General features: G+C 39.2%; 2 protein-coding genes across 3 annotated transcripts in view; one reads left to right on the plus strand and one right to left on the minus strand.

The window, feature by feature from the left end:
• Positions 1-14,505, plus strand: part of LOC126178807 (neurofibromin) — a 474,179-nt gene extending 459,674 nt beyond the window's left edge. For both annotated transcript variants that reach the window (XM_049924560.1, XM_049924561.1), the window contains one exon: positions 14,367-14,505. In XM_049924560.1, coding sequence (XP_049780517.1) covers positions 14,367-14,503 — 137 coding nt within the window. In that variant the 3' untranslated portion in view covers positions 14,504-14,505. The remainder of the gene's footprint in view (positions 1-14,366) is intronic.
• An 816-nt stretch (positions 14,506-15,321) lies between these two features.
• Positions 15,322-24,656, minus strand: part of LOC126178892 (zinc finger CCHC-type and RNA-binding motif-containing protein 1-like) — a 73,923-nt gene continuing 64,588 nt past the window's right edge. Inside the window, exons 4-5 of the mRNA XM_049924566.1 lie at positions 18,899-19,021; positions 15,322-15,459 (exon numbers count right to left, since the gene is read on the minus strand). Coding sequence (XP_049780523.1) covers positions 15,346-15,459; positions 18,899-19,021 — 237 coding nt within the window. The 3' untranslated portion in view covers positions 15,322-15,345. The remainder of the gene's footprint in view (positions 15,460-18,898; positions 19,022-24,656) is intronic.

The raw sequence follows: 24,656 nt of genomic DNA on the forward strand, positions 1-24,656 counted from the left end.
TCCAGTGTTTTCTTTAAGCACAACTGATTTATTTATCTGGGCATTTAATTTTTGTTTATAATTTGCTGATTGTATACTGCTTCTCTCTCACTACTCTGAGAGGACTTTGGCTTTGTAGCTCTCTGTCATCTCCCTCAATTAACTCACCTCAGTGTTTCTCAGTCCTCACTTTGAATTGTATGTTCCTGGGGTTAAGTCTTATGCACAGGTTTCAAAAAATTTGTAACAAATGTTTGAGAACCATGCTTTAGAAAGTATAAGCACAATTATACAGATGGTAAATAAATTACTTGGGTGTGCATATATCAATCGTTGCTGTATGTTTGTAGTTGTCGTGTTTATAGTGATTGTAGGTGCTATTAATTTATGCGTGGTTATTGGGTAGGCATTTTTTATTTGGCACGTATGTTTCCGTTAACTATACTTTTCCATAAATTTTTCTAAATTACGACATTCTCGTACATATTGTATTGACTCTCCGACCCATGTTTCCAGAGTATGTATATGAGCAATGATATTAAGGTCTTATCATGTTTACAGAATATTCCATCGGTTCTTGGTAGAACAACATTATAATACATGAAAAGCACCAGTTTACTTTTGTTCCACAGTATTATTTTTATTGTGTTAACTGGTTTTCGGCTTACAAGGCCATCTTCAGACATTTACTGAGTATTGTCACCAAAGAAGTTACAATGTTTGCAAACAATATTGGAAGAGAAATAACACGTCTAGGCTGAAGCAGAAACATACAGTAAGTATCATCTTTGACAGTGTGGTGGTAATGCAATGAAAAAGTAAACAAATTGAACAGTAAATAAATAAAAATGCAGTAGACAGGAAAAACTTTTACACAAAATAGGAACAGCATGCCTACATAACAATTTCTATTAATAGACAAAATTATTTTATTTTATTTTATTAGTTTTGTTTATTAATAGAAACTGTTATGTAGGCATGCTGTTCCTATTTCGTGTAAAAGATTTTCCTGTCTACTATATTTTTATTTATTTACTGTTCAATTTTTTACTTTTTCATTGCATTACCACTACACTCTCAAAGATGTTACTTACCATATGTTTCTGCTTCAGCCTAGATGTGTTACTTCTCTTCCAACATTGTTTGCAAACACTGTAACTTCTTTGCTGACAATACTCAGTAAATGTCTGAAGATGGCCTTGTAAGCCACAAAATGGTTAACACAATGAAAGTAATACTGTGGAACAAAAGCAAACTGGTGCTTTTCATTTATTAAGGTATTATATTGGTGGCATCATCTTTGGTTTTGCCCAACACTTTGAATTTATCCATTTTCTTTTCCAAGTATTTCAATAAATTTTTTAAGTAATACTGATGTTTGAGATCTATCTGTTTACTTGGTATGTCTTGTGAATGGGTTCTTATCTGTATATAAATTTCAAGTTTCTTGAGAGTGTTCACAGTAGGACCCTTCATGTGTCATGTAAGGTTTTTATTTATAATTTAGTGACACCCAAGCCCACCACAGAAAAATACAACTAATCAAAGAAACAATATCTAGAAAGAAAATAAAATACATACTAACTGCTTGTTTGGGTCCAGTCTCAGACAAAGTTAACATATTATTCAGACCTACAAATATAGAGCTAACTTCCTGGACCACTAACAAACTCAAAGTGAAATTACAATCAGGCAAAACAAAGCCACCAATCTATGCTAGCCCTGGTCTATACAAAATCACATGTAACAGCTGTAATGATTTATTCACAGGCCAGACCAAAAGAACCTTTTTCACACTGTTTAAAGAATGCATAGTGATAACAACCAATTAAAATTTTTTCTCCACCTAAAAGACAGTAGACACAGTTGAACACACATTGCAAGTACTTCATAGAATTCCAAAGACTTCTACCATGAACATTCTCAGGGAACTTGAAATTTATGTACAAGTAAAAACCAACTGCAAAACATATGGACGAAATGAAAGATCTTAAACATCAATGCTCTATAGAAGGAAACATTCCACGTAGGCTTGTGTCTGTATATGTGTGGATGGATATGTGTGTGTGTGCGAGTGTATACCCGTCCTTTTTTCCCCCTAAGGTAAGTCTTTCCGCTCCCGGGACTGGAATGACTCCTTACCCTCTCCCTTAAAACCCACATCCTTTCGTCTTTCCCTCTCCTTCCCTCTTTCCTGATGAGGCAACAGTTTGTTGCGAAAGCTTGAATTTTGTGTGTATGTTTGTGTTCGTTTGTGTGTCTGTCGACCTGCCAGCACTTTCATTTGGTAAGTCACATCAAGTCAATACAATATGTACGAGAATGTCACAATTTACAAAAAATTTGCAGAAATATGAGTTAACAAAAGTACATATGTCAAATAAAAACCACCTACCCAATAAACACCTATAAATTAATAACACATACAGTCACTACAAACATAGACTACTACGAACATACAGCAACCGTAGATATATGAGCAATCAAATAATGTATATATCATCTGTATAACAATGCTTATACTTTGTAAACATATGACATCATAGCCAAAAAATTGTCAAATTACATCATAACAAATTAAGTACCACAATTAATTTAGCAAATATAGTTCGCAGCTCGTGGTATTGTGGTAGCGTTCTCGCTTCCCACGCACGGGGTCCCAGATTTGATTCCTGGCGGGGTCAGGTATTTTCTCTGCCTCGTGATGACTGGGTGTTGTGTGTTCTTCATCATCATTGACTCACAAGTCGCCGAAGTGGCATTACCTAAAAAGGACTTGCAATACGGCGGCCGAACTTCCCCCGCATGTGGCCTCCAGGCCAACAATGCCATATGATCATTTCATTTCAGCAAGTATAGAACGACAGTGAAAGTCAGTAGCCAACAATGTCATGTCACAGTCTGTCTAGCCTATATATATATATATATATATATATATATATATATATATATATATATATATATATATAATGGCAATCCAAGCTCCATGTTCTACTAATAACATGAAAATGTATGATGAATATAATTGTGCCCCACATTGTATTGCACGTCACTTAATAATGGCACTTCAGCTGAAGCAGATCTGTAGTAAGAAGGAAAGAAATAAAAATTAATATCGCACAGCAGTGAGTCTGGACATTCATTAAAATGTCACTTGCTGACTTCGACTAGGGGTGCAGGCCCTATGGAACTTTAAATGTTTGAATGATTCCTAGGATCAAAACAAAATGTTCCTAAGAGAGCACATTTCCTACAATGTGTCATTATAAAATTACATGCTACAGTATCACAGGAAATACAATGGCTGTATCATATGAGCAGCTCCAAGTTCTCTACCATCAGCAGCAATGTGTACCTGAAAACAATTCAACGTTGATCGGTTGAGCCACTCAGTGATCCCTGAATCATGCTCAGCAGTGGCCCAGGCATTATACACTGATCAGCCAGAACATTATGACCACCGACCTACTATTGATGCCCAGGCGATAGCAGCATTACCTGGCGAGGCATGACTGCTAGTTGGACACATGCAGTGAGCATGTAGTATCAGTGGGCGTACTGTCTGTATGCAGAATGGGGAAGATGTGCGGTCTATCTGTGTTTGACCAAGGGCAGATTGTGGTGGCTTGGACGCTCGACACAAGATCATTTCAGAAGCTGCACAACTTGCAGGTGTTCGAGGAGTGCTGTGGTAAGTGTCTTGAACACATGGCGAAGCCAAGGTGAAACCACGTCTAGACATTTTGGGGTTGAGCGACCACCCCTCATTACAAATGTCGAATGCCATAGGCTGGCCAGACTAGTAAAACAGGACAGAAATCGAACTGATTACGGGCAGAAGGCCAGGCACACAAAGTACTGAACGTTGATAGCTGGTCCACAATCTCGTAAAGATGTCCAAACTGAAATCCATTGGGGCTGAGTTATGCATACGCCATATATAGTGGTCAAGTTCTAGGAGACACACCTTCAAGCAATACATGGAGAGTCTCCTCAACAAAGTTAATTACACTGGTTCATTCATTCAATGTGACCATGTTGGTACAAGGCACAAGAATAGTTTATAAAAAGTACAAGCCCAGTGGACAGGCATAGTCATCACTAAACAGGAGCATAATGTAACATCATCTAGTGAGTAAACAATTGAACCCGCTTGTGCTATGCTGTGTCAATCTACTTACTCTGCCCTAGTGACCACCGCTTGGCACCATGTTACCCTACATGCAGTCAGCAGGTGGATCCACTGCTTGGAGTGCCACTCTTGATGAAGTCAGCTGAGTTGAGAGCCGCCAGTAGTGCGATCTGACAAACCTTGTTATCTCTGTCACTTTGCTGTTATTGGCAGAAAAAGATCTAGATGGATTGGAATTGGCCCAATTTGTGATGGCTGGGAAGTGGATGGGAGAGTTCTACCTCAGATGTCATGGGTTGAGGTTCCTCCATCTCAACATCCCTTGCAGGCAAGGTAGGGCACTGGGGAGGAACAACTGAATCTGCCTCTCAGCACAAGAGTGGCATCACAGGGTGAAGTGGAGTTTCTGCGTTGCACATACCTGTGCATCTGACAAAGCATTCATATATTACAGTTTTTGGATCTGTCTTTGGATGAAGTTCACGGAATTGCACAAAGTTTCAAATTCTCCCAAGAGACTAAAAAACTCTGAAAGCTTGTCAAGGATCCTGGAGAATGAGAACTTATTGGGATCACTGAGGGGGTTTAGTTTTCTAAGAAAATTCATTTTTTCTTGAGACAACCAAGACAGAAAGAGCAATTTCTTCTGAAGATCAGGATAGTTTCCCTTGGAAGGAGATCAAATGATGTAGACAGAGCAGTTACATTCCCCAGTTACAAGTACCACTCTGAAATTATGGGAATGGTGAAACCGAAGGTGTTGCCAGAGATGAATCTGCCATCACTGCAGGAAGAAATATGTTACTATCACGTGGGTATTTGGTGTCCCTCACCTTTAACTGCAAACTTTTGATTTGTTGTTGAAGAAGATGTTAGTTCCACTGCTCTTGAGATTTCAGAAGTTACGGTTTTGTTAGGTTCACTTCATAGCACAGAGAAATCACGTCTCTTCACCACTGTTGCGATGTGCATGTCACTTTCATTGAACAAAAGGAACAACAGTTAACATAAAGTACAGAACCAAATCCAGGCCTTGTCGTCAGTAAACAGCATGCGTGAATTTGACCAGCACAATAACCTATGGCAAGTTCATGTGTTAGGCAAGACTCACCACTGTTGTGACTTGCACATTACTTTTACTGAACAAAAGGAACAACAGTTTACACAAAGTACAAGTATAATGCACAGAATCAAGTCCAGGCATAGTCGTCGGTAAATAGCATGTGTGAATTCAGCCAACACAATAATCTATAGCAATTTCATGGCTTGGGCAAGACTCACCATCAGTGATGTGGCTGGACTTTAATGTAATAACGTCCAGCGTGCAACTACAAAAATCTGTTTGTGCTTCACTGTACTGCTCAGGAGACACTGGATGGGCCATATGACCCTACAAGGAGCAAGTGTTTTGCCCACTGTCTGGAGCACTGCTCTTGGAGTAAGCCAATGGAGCAGACTGGTGGTGGTGGTGGTGTAACTGACAAACCTTGTGATCCGCATTGCTATCAGCGTCATTGCAACACAATAATAAAGTGATCACAAATATTTCCACAACACACTTTCAATCTAAATTAGTTTTGATGATTAGTTAAGATTGTATCATGGGGATTATCTTTTGCCCAATAGCAACATTTGTGTTTGTATTGTATCTAAGTTATGCCTCATCTGAGAACAAAATTGCTATCACAGATGACAGTATGGTAGAAGGCATGTGTAGTTTCCACCAACAGAATTCTGCTTATGGATGGTAATGAGCCACGGTCAGTCCGCTCGTTACCTTAAGTAATCTTTACAGGTAGTATGGGTATAAGACATAAACATGTAAAATGCAGCACACAGAAATGTGACTGTTTTCACAGCCTGTTTGTCTTTGATTTGTGTCTGGATCATTTTCCATACGTTTTTCAATGGCAGGTGTTCACACACATACATTTCAGTTGCAGTGGACTGCTTCATTCATGTGGCAATACAGTGCTGCAAATACCCTTTATGTCGTCCGTTGCATGTGTTGAAAATTCTTCTGATGCAGATGTACTTCTTCACACTCATCACCATTGGCAGGACTATGCATGAATACATACTCACAAGCCACAAATACATACTCGCAAACATGGCAAAGGGTATCTTGTACCAATAATCTATTAGTGTTTCCCTGTCCTATTTCATTTGCTGATAGAGCAAGATAAAAATAACTAACTATATTCCTCTGCATACGCCCTAATCTTTCTCATCCTGTTCTCGTTATCTCCACATGAGATACATGGTGTAGCAGCAGAACGACCACTTGGTCTTCCTTGACTGCAGGTTCTCTAAATTTACCCGAAAAGTGATTCGCTAGAACTACATTGTCTTTTTTCCAGAGATCCCCATTTGAGTTCCCAGAGCATTTCCTGTTACACTTTCATAGGGGCTGTACCACCTTGTTATAATTCTACTAGCATATCTCTGAATCCATTCAGTGTCTAATGTCATCCCTACTTGACAAGGATTCCAAGCACGGGACCCATACTCCGAATCTGGTCGCACTAGCATCTCGATTGTAATTTTGTTTACGGATGCAGGTCCTCCATTTGTCTACACGAACAGTGCTTCTACACATTCATCCCATTTCAATCCACTTGTTAGTATTACTCCTAAATACTTACACAATGTGATGTGCTCAAGGTGTTCACCAGTAATACTGTAATAGGATGTTATCAAGTTCTTTTTCTTAGTTATATGCATTATTGTTAATTTATTGAGTTTTTTAAAAAAGAACACTTGGCTATAGACTGTATGATACAAAAAAGAGGAGTATAACAGTCAGACAAGGACTAAGAGTTAAAAACATAACTGAACAGATCAAGGAGTATAGAAATAAATAGGGAGATCATGTCACAAGAATGAATTAAAATCGTAATCAGTTATTGAAAGCTTGGTTAGCAGACCAAGAAATAGCTGAAGAGACCAATTAACAATTAACCACAGACAACAGAGCACCTAACAATAGAAAGATTCCTAACACTTGAAGGTAGAAGAAGAAAAGAAGAATATTTTTCATGTATCCACATTTAAAGAAAGTTGTCATTTGTGACACAAAATTAATTTTGTACAAGTATTTCCGTATGTCCTCACAATCACCTGGTGATGATACTTTCCTGTATAAAACAGGATCATCATTGAACAATATTATAGTGCTGCTGTTCCTTTTGATAAAATGTTTATGTATATTGAGAACATTCAAGATCCTATTACACTTGCTTGGGCACACCCAACTTTACTTTCATTTCTGTTCAACATTTGCAGTCCAGTATAAAATACTGTATCCTATTAAACAGTCAAACATTCAACAAACCAATCACATATCTGCAAAATTATTCCATTTGAATGTATTTTGGCTTGTATTCAAAAATGTGTAAGATGGAAGCTACCTGTTTACCTGTGTCTACTGCTTGCAAGAAATCATATATGAATGAATAAAGAGTGATTTTTCTTTGGATCTTTACCCCCCCGTCAGAGGTGCGATTCCTCCCTTGGGCATGGCTGTGTGTGTTGTTCTTAGCGTAAGTTAAATTAAATAGTGTATAAGCCTAGGGACTAACGACCTCAGCAGTTTGATCTCACAGGAACTTACCACAAATTTCCAATTTCTTTTTCTTGCTATGCGAATTCACGAGGAGGAGGAGGAGATTAGTGTTTAACATCCTGTCGACAATGAGGTCATTAGAGACGGAGCACGAGCTCAAATTAGGGTAGAAAAGACAAGGAAATCAGCCGTGCCCTTTCACAGGAACCATCCCAGCATTTGCCTGAAGCGATGTAGGGAAATCACGGAAAACCTAAATCAGGATGACTGGATGCGGGTATCCCTATTCAGAGTGATATCGTGAACTTTTCATTTGACATATCTTTTGATATGTTAAAGATAAAATTTGTTTTCATATTGATGACCAGTTCCAAGCAGCTTATAAAAGGAATCAACTGTATTTTTTAAATAGAAATATGCTCCTTTTTGGGATCATAATATAAGTTCTTGTTGAGACAATAAAACGACTTCATAGCTCCGAAACTGAGATTACTCTGGTGAGTTGCAGAATCCTGTAGAGTACCTGTCAAGGTGAAGTCAATTATCAGTATCTTTGACAAATTGAAAGACATTTGAGATGACATTTTCAGTTCTTTGCTTTGTGCAGGTATGGAAACAAAAAGATGGTGCACTGTTCAGTGTGATTTTTTTTTTTTTTCAGATTTCTCAAATCGTATCATTAAACTAGCAACTGAGGGCAAGACAGGTCAATAGTTTATGAGAAAATTCATTTTCAGTATAAAAATAAATGTGTAATTTCTTCACTTACATGTTGCAGAATCCCCAGCAATTCTTGTTTTACCACCTATCAATTATCAATAGCCCCAAGGAAATCACATTACTCCATAGACAAAATCTACAGTTAGTTACTTGTATATTGTGGTGGACAAGGAAATTTCACATATTAATGATACGGCAAAATAATCTCCCCTTTGCGAGCTGTCATTTGTCAAAAACTCTTTCTGAATTCTCAAATCATCTATGAGATACAAGGGATATTGCGAACATATCATTCATATTACGTCATTTGAGTGGCGAGAGTGGAAGTGAGTGCTATATACAGGGTGAGTCACGAGGTTTTCCCCCGGTTGCTGGAGGTTATTTCTTAGGTTATTTGGAACAAAAGATGTAAATACAGTAATGTGATCAAATCCATAATTAAGGAGCTACAACAGAGTTCTCAAACATGCCACGGTGTATGGAGTGTTCCACTTATGTTCACAGGACACATGTTCAGTCTTAGACAGGTGCAACCAGTGATACGTTTGCATAACAACCACGTTGTTGATACTGCAGTCACTGTTTACTGTTATTGTCTCCTGTATACAGTACACTTTGCCATGCCGTACAAGTTTTCATCACAGGAGTATGGAGAGACGGTGTACATTTTGGGCTTCTGTGATGGTAATGCAAAAGCTGCTGTTGTTGATTATCACCTTCGGTATCCTAATTGTAGGATTCCGAATGCCAAAACATTTAGTGGAACATATCGAGCATTGCTAGAAACTAGTACTCTTCCCAGTATTCATACTCACTCTGAAAGACAATCATGACATTCAAGAAGAGGAAAACATTCTTAATTCAGTAGAGTGCAGTCCTCATTCAAGTACAAGATGCCTAGCTACCCAATTGAACGTTTCACAACCTATAGTATGTAGGATTCTTCATGATAATAGACTGTATTCTTTTCACGTGCAGAAAGCTCACCATTCAGAGCCACATGATTGAGCCAACTGTTTGCACTTTTGTAACTGGTTAAATGGAAATTGGCAGCTCTATCACTTCATAATGTTCGGTGATGGGTCAACCTTTACAAGAGATGTCATCAACAACATGCATAACATGGAGCCAACCGTTTGCACTTTTGTAACTGGTTAAATGGAAATTGGCAGCTCTATCGCTTCATAATGTTCAGTGATGGGTCAACCTTTACAAGAGATGTCATCAACAACATGCATAACATGGAGCCAACCGTTTGCACTTTTGTAACTGGTTAAATGGAAATTGGCAGCTCTATCACTTCATAATGTTCAGTGATGGGGCAACCTTTACAAGAGATGTCATCAACAACATGCATAACATGCATGTCTGGGCAGACGGAAATCCCCATGCCACAGTAGTATCTCAATGCAGATTCATTATAAATGTCTGGTGTGGTGTTGTATGTGATCAGTTACTGGGGCCGTATATTTTCCCGGAAAATTTAAATGGTCAGATGTACGCTAACTTTTTACGAGAAGACTTACCGCAGCTTCTTGAAGATGTTCCTCTGGAAACAAGGCGGCACATGTACATCCAACATGACGGGACACCTGCACGCTTCCACCATGTGGTAACAGCTTATCATAATCATCAATTCCCACATCGATGGACAGGTCACATGGGCCCTATCAACTGGCCTGCTAGATCCCCAGATTTAACATCCTTAGATTATTGCACATGGGGGTAGATGAAGTGAAATGAAATGTCGTGTGGCTAGGGCCTCCCGTCAGGTAGACCATTTGCCTGGTGCAAGTCTTTTGACTTGATGCCACTTTGGCAACTTGTGTGTTGACGGAGATGATATGATGATGATGATTAGGACAACACAACACCCCTGAGTGCAGAAAATCTTAAAATTTTAAAATTCACAATCTCAAACCCAGCCGGAAACCGAACCCGGGCCCTGTGGCATGACATTCCATCATGCTGACCACTCAGGTGGACTAGGGATGGATGAAAGATATAGTGTACGAAGTTAAGGTGGAAACATGAGAAGAATTGATACAATCCATTCTCGATACTGCAACATCAATAAGGAATGAGCATTTGAAACTTCGATATGCTACTCACGCAGTTCACTTCCGTGCGAATCTTTGCCTTCAAATGCAGGGAGGGAAGAACACTTCCTTTACATCCACTCTCAATGCAAGAGATCGCTACAGAATTGTTTAAATTAATTATTATGTGCATTTTTGATAGTGAAATCCTACAATAAGAGTTTTTTTCTGACATTTTCCTGAGTTTTTCAGTTACTATAGCTCCTTAATTATGAATCTGATCCCATTACTTTATTTACATTTTTTTGTTCCAAATAACCTAAGGAATACCCTCTAGAAACCGGGGGAAAACATCGTGACTCGCCTTGTATACAATCAATTTCCTCAAGATTGAAGATATATGTGAATCTCCTCTCATGTTTAAACAAAAATTCGAAAAATTCTATATATTAGCTACATTTTGCACGAAGCAACTTATGACCTAAAATTCTCCAAACTTAACTTACACTCATAGCAACTCATTTTTTAATTGTAAGTCATTCGAATGTTGTATGTTGGGTTACTTAATTTCATATCACAAAAATGATATCCGTCAAAACAATGAAGCTTTAGAATAAAACCACTAGATATGAAACTCAATCATTTTACGAAAAAGTTTCTTTATAATTATTTGAGGGCAGCAGAGCAGCTGGTGGTTGTGTGGGACCCGTGTTTTGTGTTATGTACTAACCAGTATTGCTTATTCAAGGCTAGCTGTCACAGGATGGTAGGTCAGGTCAGGTCAGGTCCAGTACTGACGAAACTGAATAATTTTTTATTTTGTCCATGTCAGTTGCATTTATATAAAATTCAGTTGTAGTGGTTAACGGTTTCAGGCTGACGTGCCCATTTTCAACCTACACAACTGAAAATTACAAAGTACATGCCTTATAACAATGTGTACAAACAGTATTATGTCCATATTATAGGTACTCATATGCTTACAGCCATACCCTGCATTAACTGTAATTATTCATACAATATGGTGACAAAAGGCACAGCAAAGTATACTGTGGGCAACAACTACTTTCATTGATCTTAGACTATGTGTCTGCTGCTACTGACTGACATTACCAAACTGACAAGTATTACCTACAGTTGTCAACAGGACACCTTTATAGGTGTCGCCCTCTATATATGTGCATGTGCATGTGCCTGTATATTAGATTTCTTTGGTTCTGCCACAACAGTTGTCTTTTTATTTATAAGATTTTAAAAGTAAAGAAATATTGAATTTAAGTTACAGATAATGTTGACACTTTTGTTTTACAGAATAGCATGGCATCCAAATGAAAATAAAAATTTTACATTACAGGAAATGTCAACAATTTTTTTTACAAAATAATGTAGTGTCAAAAAGGAACATACAAAACCAGAAGGCGACAACACAGTGCACCCTTCTCTATACAACCCTGTATTTTTGTAGCACAGTGCATTACCAAGCATTACTACCTTATATACAGGAAATCAGTGCTACAACCTAAAATACACTGAAACGCCAAAGAAGCTGATATAGGCATCGTATTCAAATACAGAGATATGTAAACAAGCAGAATACAGTGCTGCAGTCGGCAACGGCTATACCGAGATACATAAACAGACAGAATATGGCGCTGCAGTCGGCAGTACCTTTATAAGACAACAAGGGTCTGGTGCAATTGTTAGATAGGTTACTATTGAATGTGGTGTTGTAGTCATCGCACAAGCGATGGAACACAGCATCTCCGAGGCACCGATGAAGTTGAGATTTTCCAGTACAACCATTTCACAAGTGTACCATAAATATCAGGAATCCAGTAAAACATCAAATCTGCAACATTGCTGTGGCCAAAAAGATCTTACAAGAATGGGACCAACGACAACTGAAGAGAATTGTTCAACATGACAGAAAAGCAACCCTTCCACAGATTGCTGCAGATTTCAATGCTGGGCCATCAACAAGTGTCAGTATGTGAACCATTCAGTAAAACATCATCAATATGGGCTTTCGGAGCCCAAGGCCCACTCATGTACCCTTGATGACTGCACAACACAAAGCTTTATGCCTCACCTGGGCCCGTCAACACTGACATTGGACTGTTGATGAATGGAAACATGTTGCCTGGTTGGAAGAGTCTTGTTTCAAATTGCATCGAGTGGATGGGCGTGTACAGATGTGGAGACAATCTCATGAATCCATAGACCCTGCATGTCAGCAGGGGACTGTCAAGTTGATGGAAGCTCTGTTATGGTGTGGGGCGTGTGCAGTTGGAGTGATATGGGATGTGCAGTTGGAGTGATATGGGACCCCTGATACGTGTAGACATGACTTGCAGGTGACACATACGTAAGCATCCTGTCTGATCGCCTGCATCCATTCATGTCAAGTATGTATTCCAACGGACTTTCGGAAAGTCCAGCAGGAGAATGCAACACCCCACACATCCAGAATTGCAATGGAGTGGATCAGGAACACTCTTCTGAGTTTAAATACTTCCGCTAGCCACCAAACTCCCCAGACTTGAAATTATTGAGCATGTCTGGTATGCCCTGCAGCGTGCTGTTCAAAAAGAGATCTCCACGTCCTCATACTCTTATGGATTAGTGGACAGCCCTGCAGACTTCATGGTGTCAGTTCCCTCCAACATTACTATCTATCTATCTATCTATCTACATTCATACTCCGCAAGCCACCTGACGGTGTGTGGCGGAGGGTACCTTCAGTACCTCTATCGGTTCTCCCTTCTATTCCAGTCTCGTATTGTTCGTGGAAAGAAGGATTGTCGGTATGCCTCTGTGTGGGCTCTAATCTCTCTGATTTTATCCTCATGGTCTCTTCGCGAGATATACGTAGGAGGGAGCAATATACTGCTTGACATTAGTCGGGTCCCTGCCACATCGTGTTACGGCACTTAAGAATTTTATGTCACTGCAACTGAGACAGGCAAAATGAAAAAAATGTCCCATTCACTAATCAGTATTGTCTATGAGACCCTGCCTTCCAGCTGGTGATGACACATGCCAGCAGGACTTCTGATTGCCAGTGCAATTAGCATTCAGTGAAACCTACATGGAAAATAACACTGGTGCTATCATGGAAGACATCAAAACTCCCTATTCTTGGAAGGCATTGCAGGAGTCACCTCGCAAATTTACCGTGCATCCTACTCCATGTGACACAGTCTTCTCAAAGAAGTGCCCTCTACAACTTTTAATCTCTTTTCTGCTATTGTAATTTTCCAACTGCAAAATAGTGGAGTGAAATGAAAAGGATTGGAATATAACAGAACTTCTCTATACATTTCTTTCATCTCTCAAAAATATTTTATGCAGATGTTGACTATTGTAACATGATTTGCTCCAGTAGGAAGTACATGTTATAAATACCAGAATGTTGTCAAGGAGACAGCCATTTACAGGAGAATTAATGGCTTTCATAGGCATAATCAAGAGTGAGTTCTATTTTACAAATGATGGTGGAATTGCCATTACTGCGTTTGTGTGTGTGTGTGTGTGTGTGTGTGTGTGTGCGCGTGTGTGTGTGTGCGCGCGTCTGTGTGCGTATTTTGTGTGCACAGTAGCTGTGATTACAATTTTAAGAGAACTACAGCACATAAGCACAAAACTGAAGGACTGGTAAATATATTTTGTTTCAAACTGCCCCAACATGCACAAGCACACTCACACACAAACACATACACATGCATAAGCGCGCGCACACGCACACGCACACACACACACACACACACACACACACACACACACACACACACACACACACACACACAATGATATTCTTATGTGATTCATTGTTTTTCTGTAATAGCAATGTAATGTGTGTTCACAACTAAAATGAGCTATTTAATTAATTCTGTGTGCTATGAAAATTCAACCAATTTTTTATGTATTACAGAACCCGTTTTAGATGTTGGGGCCTGTTCTGATGGATCAGGAAATTCATTAGGACGTTCTCCATTTGCTAAACAGCGCAGTTTCAAGTGCATTAGCAAGAGCAACAAATCAGGCAATATTGTTGATACACCAAAGTGAGGCAGGCTGCCTCTGAAGGACAAAGAATCCAAGAGTAATACATCAGCAATCTCATCAGGAATGTGCAGTTGTATCCATTACTGTTGCCTTTAGTCACATTTTAGAATGGCATCAGCTTTTTAAAGATGGGAAGAGTAGGCAGTTATTTGTGTTTATTCTTATTTTATATTAGGAATTATTAGGAATTCATGAAATAGACTTGCTTGTTTCGATGTGGTGCTGAAGACCTAATATATTAAAATACTGATAAAATGTCATTCACAGATATATAATGACATTGACTGAACTGTACCTGAAAGATGGATATGTAGATATTTTTAATACGGGTTCAAAGTATGAAAAATTCATAAAATTGATCTGTTTTAGAAATGACTGAACTTTTGCATGACAAACTTTTTTTAATGTATAAAATTTGTTATTGTGTATTATTAGTAGCTTATTTTACTGTTATCAATTGATATATACTTTTGATCAGAAAGCTTTTATTATGTAAATAATGTCTTAATACACCATTCCACATGGCTATAATTATGCCTTACCTCAAAATGCAATAGAGGCTTCTGAAAATCTGATTATATATACATTTTATAAACAGTTTTTTTTCAAAGTTAAGTGTACAGAAATGAATATGGTGCTAGTTGTAAATTAATTGTCACAATGTTTACGCTGCTACAACATTCCTACACAAATTATTGTACATTTTGTAAATTATTCATTGTGTTCCACAAACAGTGGACAGAGCCTATAGAAAACACCAGTTTTATTAAAGAACAAAATATTATATATACTTATATATACACAGATGAGAGTAAGACTATTTCACTAAACAACGATTTAAGTGTTCAGTCACTAATATCCTCTTCATCACTGAAGTAGGTACTAGGCTTTATCCTCTTTCGGTGAGCTGTAGTCTCAGTCGGAATTGTGGAATTATCTTCTTGAACCATTTTTCTTTGCTGGTACAAATATTGATTGTATGTAATTAACTGAGGCTGACAATAAATATTGTACATAGAAATACACACAATGCCTTTCATTATTGCCAAATTTAAAAACTTCAGAACTGACAGAGTTGATTATGAATTGACTAATTAGAATAAAAAAGTCTCCAATTCTCTACAGTTTACAGTGTTAGTTATGAAGAGATGCTCATGTTTGTATAAGTGAAGGCAAAAATTACTGCTTGTATTATCTGACACATGCCATGTTCATGGACTACAGTAGAACTCCTATTATCCGGATGACTCAGGACCAGACCCAATCTGGATAATTGAGTAAACTGTGAAAACTAATCATTTCTTAAAACTAAATTTGTGTATACATACTATTGTAATATTAATTTCATGACTACAAAACAATTTTTTTTTAGGTTTTGTAAAATACTTAAGTACAGTGTCAATTCTTGAGAGGTCGGTCACAGTCCATTGTTTTGCTGTATTCAATTGTTTTCGTGCAGCCAAGCCTTGCATCTGCTTGATAGTGAGCAGCTGTATATGGTCACACTTAGGGTGCTGCTTCATCCAGGCTGCTACTGACTATCAATTTCTTCTCTCACACTCTGAATGATTTCATCATCACTGAGAATTTGGAATCCAGGGCCCTAAGAATCACAAGCAAGCCACCTATATTCTATGCACTGCAGTTGGAATGCCCAGGAATTTTCAAAAAGATCTCTCTTATGTTCTCAGGTATATCTCATCTTCTGCCACTTCTCTTTCTTCCTCTTCCTTTTCATGCTGCTTCTTTTTATCTTTGTCTTTTTGTATCTTATCTTTCATTAAAATGCTTTCAGTTTATTCCAAGCTCTTTTTAATGTGGTTGTCTATGCCAAATTCCATGCTTCCACCATTCCGCCACCATGTAAGAGCAGTCTTTGATATTCAATTTTTGGTGATGAGCCACAATGTCTTCTTTATTTCCGTCTTTTATCTGAAGCTTCCCCAACAATTGCCTTCTGTAATGTCGCTTCATAGTTTCAACAATCAATTTGTCCACTGGCTGCAGTAAACTCATTACCTTTGGTGGCAGGAAGAGTGTTTTGAAACATCCATCTTCTCTATCAAGAAGGCTTTCAGTGGGGTGCATGGGTGCAATGTCCAGTATTAACATCATCTTACTGCCTTCTTTCCCTCTGCCTTTCAGTGTTTCTTTTTACTCCAGGTGTGAAAATTGAACCATACCATTTGCAAAATAAAGTAGCACTCATTCAGACCTTTGGTTGATTCTTGTAGAAGATGGGAAGCCTTTGAACATTTTCGAAAACCCGAGCATTTTCGATTTTCCTAACAACAGGTGGAGTATTCCGTCATTTCCTGTAGAGTTAGCACAGTTCATCACTGTAAGAAAGTCATTACTAATCTTGTGGCTGGGTGTGCTAGTTTCCCTAAGTTATTTCAAGCAAACTGTTCTAAGTAAGGTGTGTCTCATCTTTTATTTAAAAATTGTTGGTCATAAGATCCTGCTTCAGTTTTCAATTTTTCAATAAAATGTTCTGCTGCTTTTTGGTCTGCTGATAGTTTTTCACCATTTAAACCCAACTCATGTACACTTGCCCTGTACCCAGCCACTGCTCACCTTAAACAAAGACAAATTGTCCCTTTTTTAGCCAAAAATTTCACTTTTTTGCAAACAATTGGCCCTGAAAGAAGATTTTTCAATGCTCTGCTGCAAAAACCACTTGAATAAGGCCTCTTCAAGCTCTTTGTTTTCCGCTGTTTTTATAGCTTTTCTCAACAAACTCTCATCTCCATTCTCAAGGACAGACACAAAGTTTAAAACTGAGTAGGAGTTTTTTTGGTTGAAATTGTTGATGTTCCCACACTAAACATCTCAGGTAACTCTTACCACACACACTAATTGTTAGAGGACTTTTATTTTGTCTCCCAATGATAAGACAATGCATTTCCTTTTACAGGCACATGCCACACAGTAAACTAAAACACAACCACAAAATTAAAGACATAGAAGACGGAATGTATACCAAAAAATTAGTGTGTCTGTTAAGGTCACAACACAAACTGACTTAGAGTACACTGAATTACAAGCACTACAAACCGTACTGTATTCATTGTTCAATGGAAGTTTTTATCTATTAATACATTCCCTGCTGAGTGATTTTAAAATGATACAAGAAATGTAAAGTGTACTCTATACTATAATGAATATCAAACAAAACCAATAACTTTAGTCATGGAGTATAAATTTGTTTTTCCTCAAAGCAATGCGGATAGTTGGACAGGGTTGCCACAAGTTTTGGATATCAGGGAATTTCAAACGTATAAGAGAAATTTGAAAAAGACACTGGAAAAATCTCATTTTTGTCTCAGCAGATGAAATGGTTTGTTTACTGAGATGCCATGCACTGTCGCTGGCTGGGCGCAGCTGAATATGTGAGCCACTTCCCTACTCCCTCATTCTTATTGCTTCTCCCCTTTTGACCACATCCCTCAACTTACAGTCAGTGCTGCCACCAGTTCTTGCTGCTAGCCTAGCAGCTGCCTGTTGAATCTAGTCCCACAGGCCAGATCTGTTTGTGTGCGGTGTAATGTAGCAGATTTTCATAGTTGATCCATGGACCCAGGACTGTGGTGTTCTTCAACAGGCCGGAGGACATGAGCAATGGATTTGAAGAATTGCAACTGTCTCACCGCAAGTACATTGTACAGTGCGGCATTTTATAGACTTTTATATATTCTAGTACATTTTGACACTTTGAAAGTAGTTTATATATTAGAAAGTATGGACGATAAGAAGAAGAAAATTGTGGCAGTCACTGACAGTTTGTATGCTATGTACTCACATATTTTTTAAGGAAAAACCACACAATACTTGTAAAGTAATAGACATAACACAGCGGTTAATAACAGCCAATAATGAACATAGTAGAACCAACATTTTATTGACAGTCACCAATAGTGTTGGTTACACAACTTTTTCCTGCCTTAATCACTTCTTTCAAGAGGCCTACTTTTTTATGAAGTTATTTCTGAAATCAGTGAAGATATTTTAAATCTGTCTTGTGACTCCACAAAATGCATATTTTTGTCACTAAATGTGTTCGATTTTATTGAAATAAAATAACATAAATGGTTTTAATGAAACATATATTCCAGTTGGCTTGCTTTCTCCGTCTAAAAACAGTTCATTGCAAAAGATGTTGATGTTAGAACTTAATATTTTTGCTCATGCATTTATAAATACAGAAGTCCTTACACTTTTTTGTCAACTTTTGTCTTTACTTACTCTTAAGATCTCAAAATTTGTTAGGGAAAAATGCTAAAACTTGTCTGGAAATCAGGGAGATATCAGAGAATTTCACTTGGGGAAACTTGTGGCAGCCCTGTTGGTGTTCAGATAATTGGAGTTCTACTGCACTTGCATTATATTAATATTTACCTCAAGTCGAATAGCTGCACTCAATGTTTCTTCATCAGATTCATACAAATCACTCTCTTCTTCTTTAGTGGAACTTTTAAAAGCACATAACCTGTCTTCAATATCTGAAGAACTGTCAGCATCCTGGAATATAATATTTCAGGTTTTTTTTTTTGTCATCAAAATATGCAGAACAAAATTTATTAAATGCATTACCCATATGTATGTGTGAAACATGCTATACTCTTAACGGAGGGCAGACAGACAACCACTCATATCATAGCTGAACAGGCAACATGACATAAACAGGACAGTAAATGTTGGTGAGCTTTTGACAATGTTCTTCTTCACAGTCAACGAGAAACACATCCACAGCATCACTGCAACCCAAATGGGGAGACAAATTATGCTGAGTAGAATGAGTGACAGGAACAAGAAAGCAAGAAGGAGGTGGTGAGGGGAGGGAGGGTGGAGGCAAGGGAGACTGTTAGATGAGAAGGAAAGGTAGCAAGGAAACGAGTTAGGAATGTGGCAGCATTGAGCATTGAGCTTGCCCTGGCAGCATTGAGCTCACCCCTGACACAGGCAGGGGAAGCTGTGTGTAGTGCATGATGAAGTGAAGGAGAGGGACAGGAAGTGTAGAGTAATAGTGTGAAGTGGGAGATTTGGGGATGGGGGTACAGAGGGGGGTGGGACAGAGGGATAGTGCAGAATGAGATAAAGAAGACAGCATGATCGAAATATGTATTGAAAGGACAATTCCCATACATGAAATTCAGAAAAAACTGGTATGTATTTTGGGTGTGTGTGTGTGGGGGGGGGGGGGGGGAGGGGGGGGGGAATCCAGATGGCATGGGTTATGAAAGAGCCACTGAACAGAAGAAGCATGTTATGCTCAGCAGCATGCTCTACAACTGGTAGGTCAGCTTTGTTCTTCGCCACAGTTTGGCAGTGATCAATCATTAAGGTGAGCAGCTGGGTGGTAGTCATGCTCACTTAACCCTCGTGCAGAAATTACATGTATAACATGACTGCTTTCACATGTTGCCATGCCTCTGATAGGGAAGGATATGCTTTACTTTCCAACTTATAATCTAAGAAGGATCAGAAAGAAAATCCTACGGTTTCTACATCCAAAAGGGCAATACAACTGTTATAATTTCTGTGTTTTTCTCTTTTCCTTATCTCATCTTGCCTGTCTTTCACATCCATTTCCACCACACCTATCTCAAGTCTCTCACATCACTCTACTAACTTACTCCCCCCCACCCCCTAACTCACTCCTCCATTTCACACAGATAAAGTTAACTTAGTAGGTGATGAACATTTGTTACAATACCTTAGTACTTTATTTACTTCTTGCAACAAACATACTTGTTTTTCATACAAAACTATTATGTTGCTGTTGTTCATAATTAGAATTCATTTTTATATGTCCAAAGATCTTTGTGAAATCATTGACCTATATGAAAAATGGTACTTGTCCTAGTGTGCTCCCACGAATCACTTAACATATTTTGAGTCAGGTAAGTACTTCACCTGGGCACATGTGGAAGTGTTTCAGCATCCGTCCATCAAACGGACAGAGTATGAGTCCATGTTGAGGGTTGTATACCTTAGAAACCAAGAGGCTGCTGTTATATCAGTGCTGGGCCTCTCCCCTTGCCCACAGTTGAGTGAGTATGACAGGTCTGAGAATAGTGGGGCTGCTTCCTACTCGTCAACTCGTTCCATTACTAAAGCGTGCAGGAGGTTATCAACTGCAGCAAGATTCACACAGGTAGTACTAAGTTTCTATGGCTGGACTTCGCAGTAATAAATTAAATGCATAAATCTTCTTTGTGAATCAGTCTGTATATTAGTGAAAACCCTGTTAAAATCTCTACAGTAGTTCCTGAAATCATCCCTCACATACTGGCAGAAAAATGCAGTGGGAACTTTAATTCATCATAGTTCAGCCAATTTGCTCAAAATATTTATAAATTATAAATACAAAGCTTTCTTGTGAGTCAGTCTGTCCATTCGTGAAAACAGAATCAAAATTGCTACTGTAGTTGCTGAGATTTGTCAACCACTCTAGCGGAGCTAACCCCAAAATGAAAGCCTGATTCTCCTCACATAATGAAACAACACATACTCTGTGTCTCAAGGGCATTTTCACAATATCACTTTCTTGAATGTATATGCACCAACAGAAGATGCACATGAAGACATTGTAGATTGTTTCTATGATCAGTTACAGGAGGTTTGTGACAGAAAAGCTAGATATGACTCCAAAATAGTCCTTGCTGACTACAATGTGAAACTGGGCAAAGAAGAGGTATTCAGAAGCACATTTGGTGGGGGTTTCCCAATTTGCTTCTGCGAACAAATGAATGGAAAAATATCTACAAAGGTACCTGTAAAAAAGAATGAAGCAAACCAAATAGTCAACATACTGCTATCAAAGAGATGGGCACCTAATACAGAAAATGTGCACACTTTTCAAGGAGCTAATTCCGATTCTCACCGCTATTTAATAGGAGCCAAAATGAGGCAGAAACTTTCTATAGCTGCCAAATGAAACAGTACCAGAATAAAGAAATGGGACATAGAACAACTGAAAGGTAAGTCTACTGTTCAAGAGTATCAGGACAGATTGCGACAGGAGTTATGAACAAAATATGGTGAAGACCATATAGACTCTATTGAAAATGCCATTCTGTCAACAGCACATGCAATATGGGGAAACAAGAAGACTTAGAAATGAAGATTGGTGTGACAATGAATGTAGACAGGCACTGACACAGAAAAAGGACGCAAGACTGAAGTGCTTCCAGCAAATTACAAGATCAAATCAGGCATTATATAATAAAAAGGGAATACATGCAGCAAGGGTATGTAGAAGGAAAAAAAAGGGAAGCCCTAAGGAGAAAGATAGAGGAGACAGAAGAGCATATTAAAGGAATGAGAGCAGAAATTTTTATAAGAAAATTAAAGAAGGAACCCAAGAATATAGACCAAAAATAGCAGCATGTGATGACACAGAGGTAAATTTGCTGACAGATAAAGAAAGTGTTCTGGATAGATGGAGAGAATAATTCAAGGGAATCCTGAAGAGCAATCTTACAAGGGGAGAGCAACCACTCTACTAAATCGCAAGTCCAGAGAAAGGAGAATCCAGTTAGAGAAAGCATCAGAAACTGGCTGAATAACTGCAGAAATAGTAAAAAACGGGTGGACTGGTCTCCATAAGAGAATCCACAAACTTATCAAGTTGATGCAGTCAGGAAATAATCCCAGAAGAGTGGACCTTCAATGTAACCCAACAAATCAATAAGAAGGGAGACAAGTCTTGTTGTTTGACTTACCAAAGAATTACCCTGCTAATTTAAGTTATAAGATTCTCTTTGATATTATCTACAACAGGATAGTTCCAGATGCAAATGAGATTCTGAGAGAATATCAGTGTGGATTTTGCCCTAATAGGCCAAAAACAGATCAGATATTTTTGTGCTGAGGCAAATACATGAGAAGACATATAAATGTAATATTGAGCTTCATAACCTCTCATGTCTTTGAGAGTCCTCATAGAGCAGAAATGCTAAATGATTTGCTTCTGCTCGATGTAACATCTAAGTATGTTCACTTATCCAAGCAACACTGACAGCTTCCAACACTGCAGTGTGAGTGAATGGGGAACTCAGTAAATGGTTCAGCATTAATAAAAGAGTCAGACACACAGACACCCTCTCCACAATGGTTTTCAATATGATTCTTGAAGCAGCCATTCAAGAGCTTCAAATATCAGGTTACACAGTAGCAAAGTCAACAAATATATGTGCATACGCTGATTATGTAGCAATTATTTATAGAAGAGTTTTAGTAAAGGAAACAACAGATGAGCTGAAAGAAGACACACTACCTGGATGCCTTGCTATTAATGAAGTGAAGGCTAAGAATATGAATTTGAACAGGAAGAAATATAATATGGATAAACTACCAGTAGTTGGTGTCACATTTTACCAAGTACAGAATTTTCCACGTAAACTGAAATAAAACTGCCCATTCTAAGTGGTAACAGATTCTTCTCCAAATCCAACAAATTGTCGGCCTCAAGGTTATTAAACAGATAACCGAAACTTCAAATTTATAAGGTCATGATCAGGCCAGTTGTAAGCTATGGACATGAAACATGTACACTAACAGGTGCTGATGATCAGCAACTCAGGATAACAGTGGGCTAGAATGAACACTGAGCTGGTTTACCTCATACAAGGAGCTGACGTTGTAAGAATTATAAAAAGTGGAAGAATAGCCTGGCTTGAATATACCTTTAGGATGGATATTTGATGAATAACTAAACAGGTTTTGAAAGCAGTGGGCAGATGATGTGGAAGAAGATGGTGAGCAGACGACCTGGAAGTAGGTGGTCAACAAATGATATGGAAGAAGTTATAAACTCTGTCGGAGCTAGAGGATGGCGAAGAACCACACTGGAGAGAGCAGTTGAAGAGGCTAAGACCTATGCTGGGTTGTAACGATATGAGGAGAAGAAGAAGAAGTTCCTGATATTAGCCTTCAATACGGACAGAAAAACGTGGCAGGGGACTTCAGTTTATAAAATGTGTTGACAATCATCATGCCCAAATGCTGTATGTGTGTAGTGGCAATGCCTCGAATCCTCGGTTGTATTCACACACTTGTGTATTCACTCTACATTCTACGCCAGTAGAGTCCACTTGTACCTGAAAAGACTCAAGTGACAAGTTTATGGTTATAAACTGGCATAACAGAGACTGTCAAGTTGTCTCCGAGGATACGGAGATGGCGAATTTGGAGATAACATCATAGCACCCGTGGGCGAATTTACAGAGATCATTTCTGATCTCTAGTAAATGAGTGAGCATGAGTGTGAGTGTGAGTGTGTGTGTGTGTGTGTGTGATATACACTCCTGGAAATGGAAAAAAGAACACATTGACACCGGTGTGTCAGACCCACCATACTTGCTCCGGACACTGCGAGAGGGCTGTACAAGCAATGATCACACGCACGGCACAGCGGACACACCAGGAACCGCGGTGTTGGCCGTCGAATGGCGCTAGCTGCGCAGCATTTGTGCACCGCTGCCGTCAGTGTCAGCCAGTTTGCCGTGGCATACGGAGATCCATCGCAGTCTTTAACACTGGTAGCATGCCGCGACAGCGTGGACGTGAATCGTATGTGCAGTTGACGGACTTTGAGCGAGGACGTATAGTGGGCATGCGGGAGGCCGGGTGGACGTACCGCCGAATTGCTCAACACGTGGGGCGTGAAGTCTCCACAGTACATCGATGTTGTCGCCAGTGGTCGGCGGAAGGTGCACGTGCCCGTCGACCTGGGACCGGACCGCAGCGACGCACGGATGCACGCCAAGACCGTAGGATCCTACGCAGTGCCGTAGGGGACCGCACCGCCACTTCCCAGCAAATTAGGGACACTGTTGCTCCTGGGGTATCGGCGAGGACCATTTGCAACCGTCTCCATGAAGCTGGGCTACGGTCCCGCACACCGTTAGGCCGTCTTCCGCTCACGCCCCATCATCGTGCAGCCCGCCTCCAGTGGTGTCGCGAGAGGCGTGAATGGAGGGACGAATGGAGACGTGTCGTCTTCAGCGATGAGAGTCGCTTCTGCCTTGGTGCCAATGATGGTCGTATGCGTGTTTGGCACCGTGCAGGTGAGCGCCACAATCAGGACTGCATACGACCGAGGCACACAGGGCCAACACCCGGCATCATGGTGTGGGGAGCAATCTCCTAC

The sequence above is a fragment of the Schistocerca cancellata genome, chromosome 1 (assembly GCF_023864275.1).
Source record: "Schistocerca cancellata isolate TAMUIC-IGC-003103 chromosome 1, iqSchCanc2.1, whole genome shotgun sequence".
NCBI classification, from domain to species: Eukaryota; Metazoa; Arthropoda; class Insecta; order Orthoptera; family Acrididae; genus Schistocerca; species Schistocerca cancellata.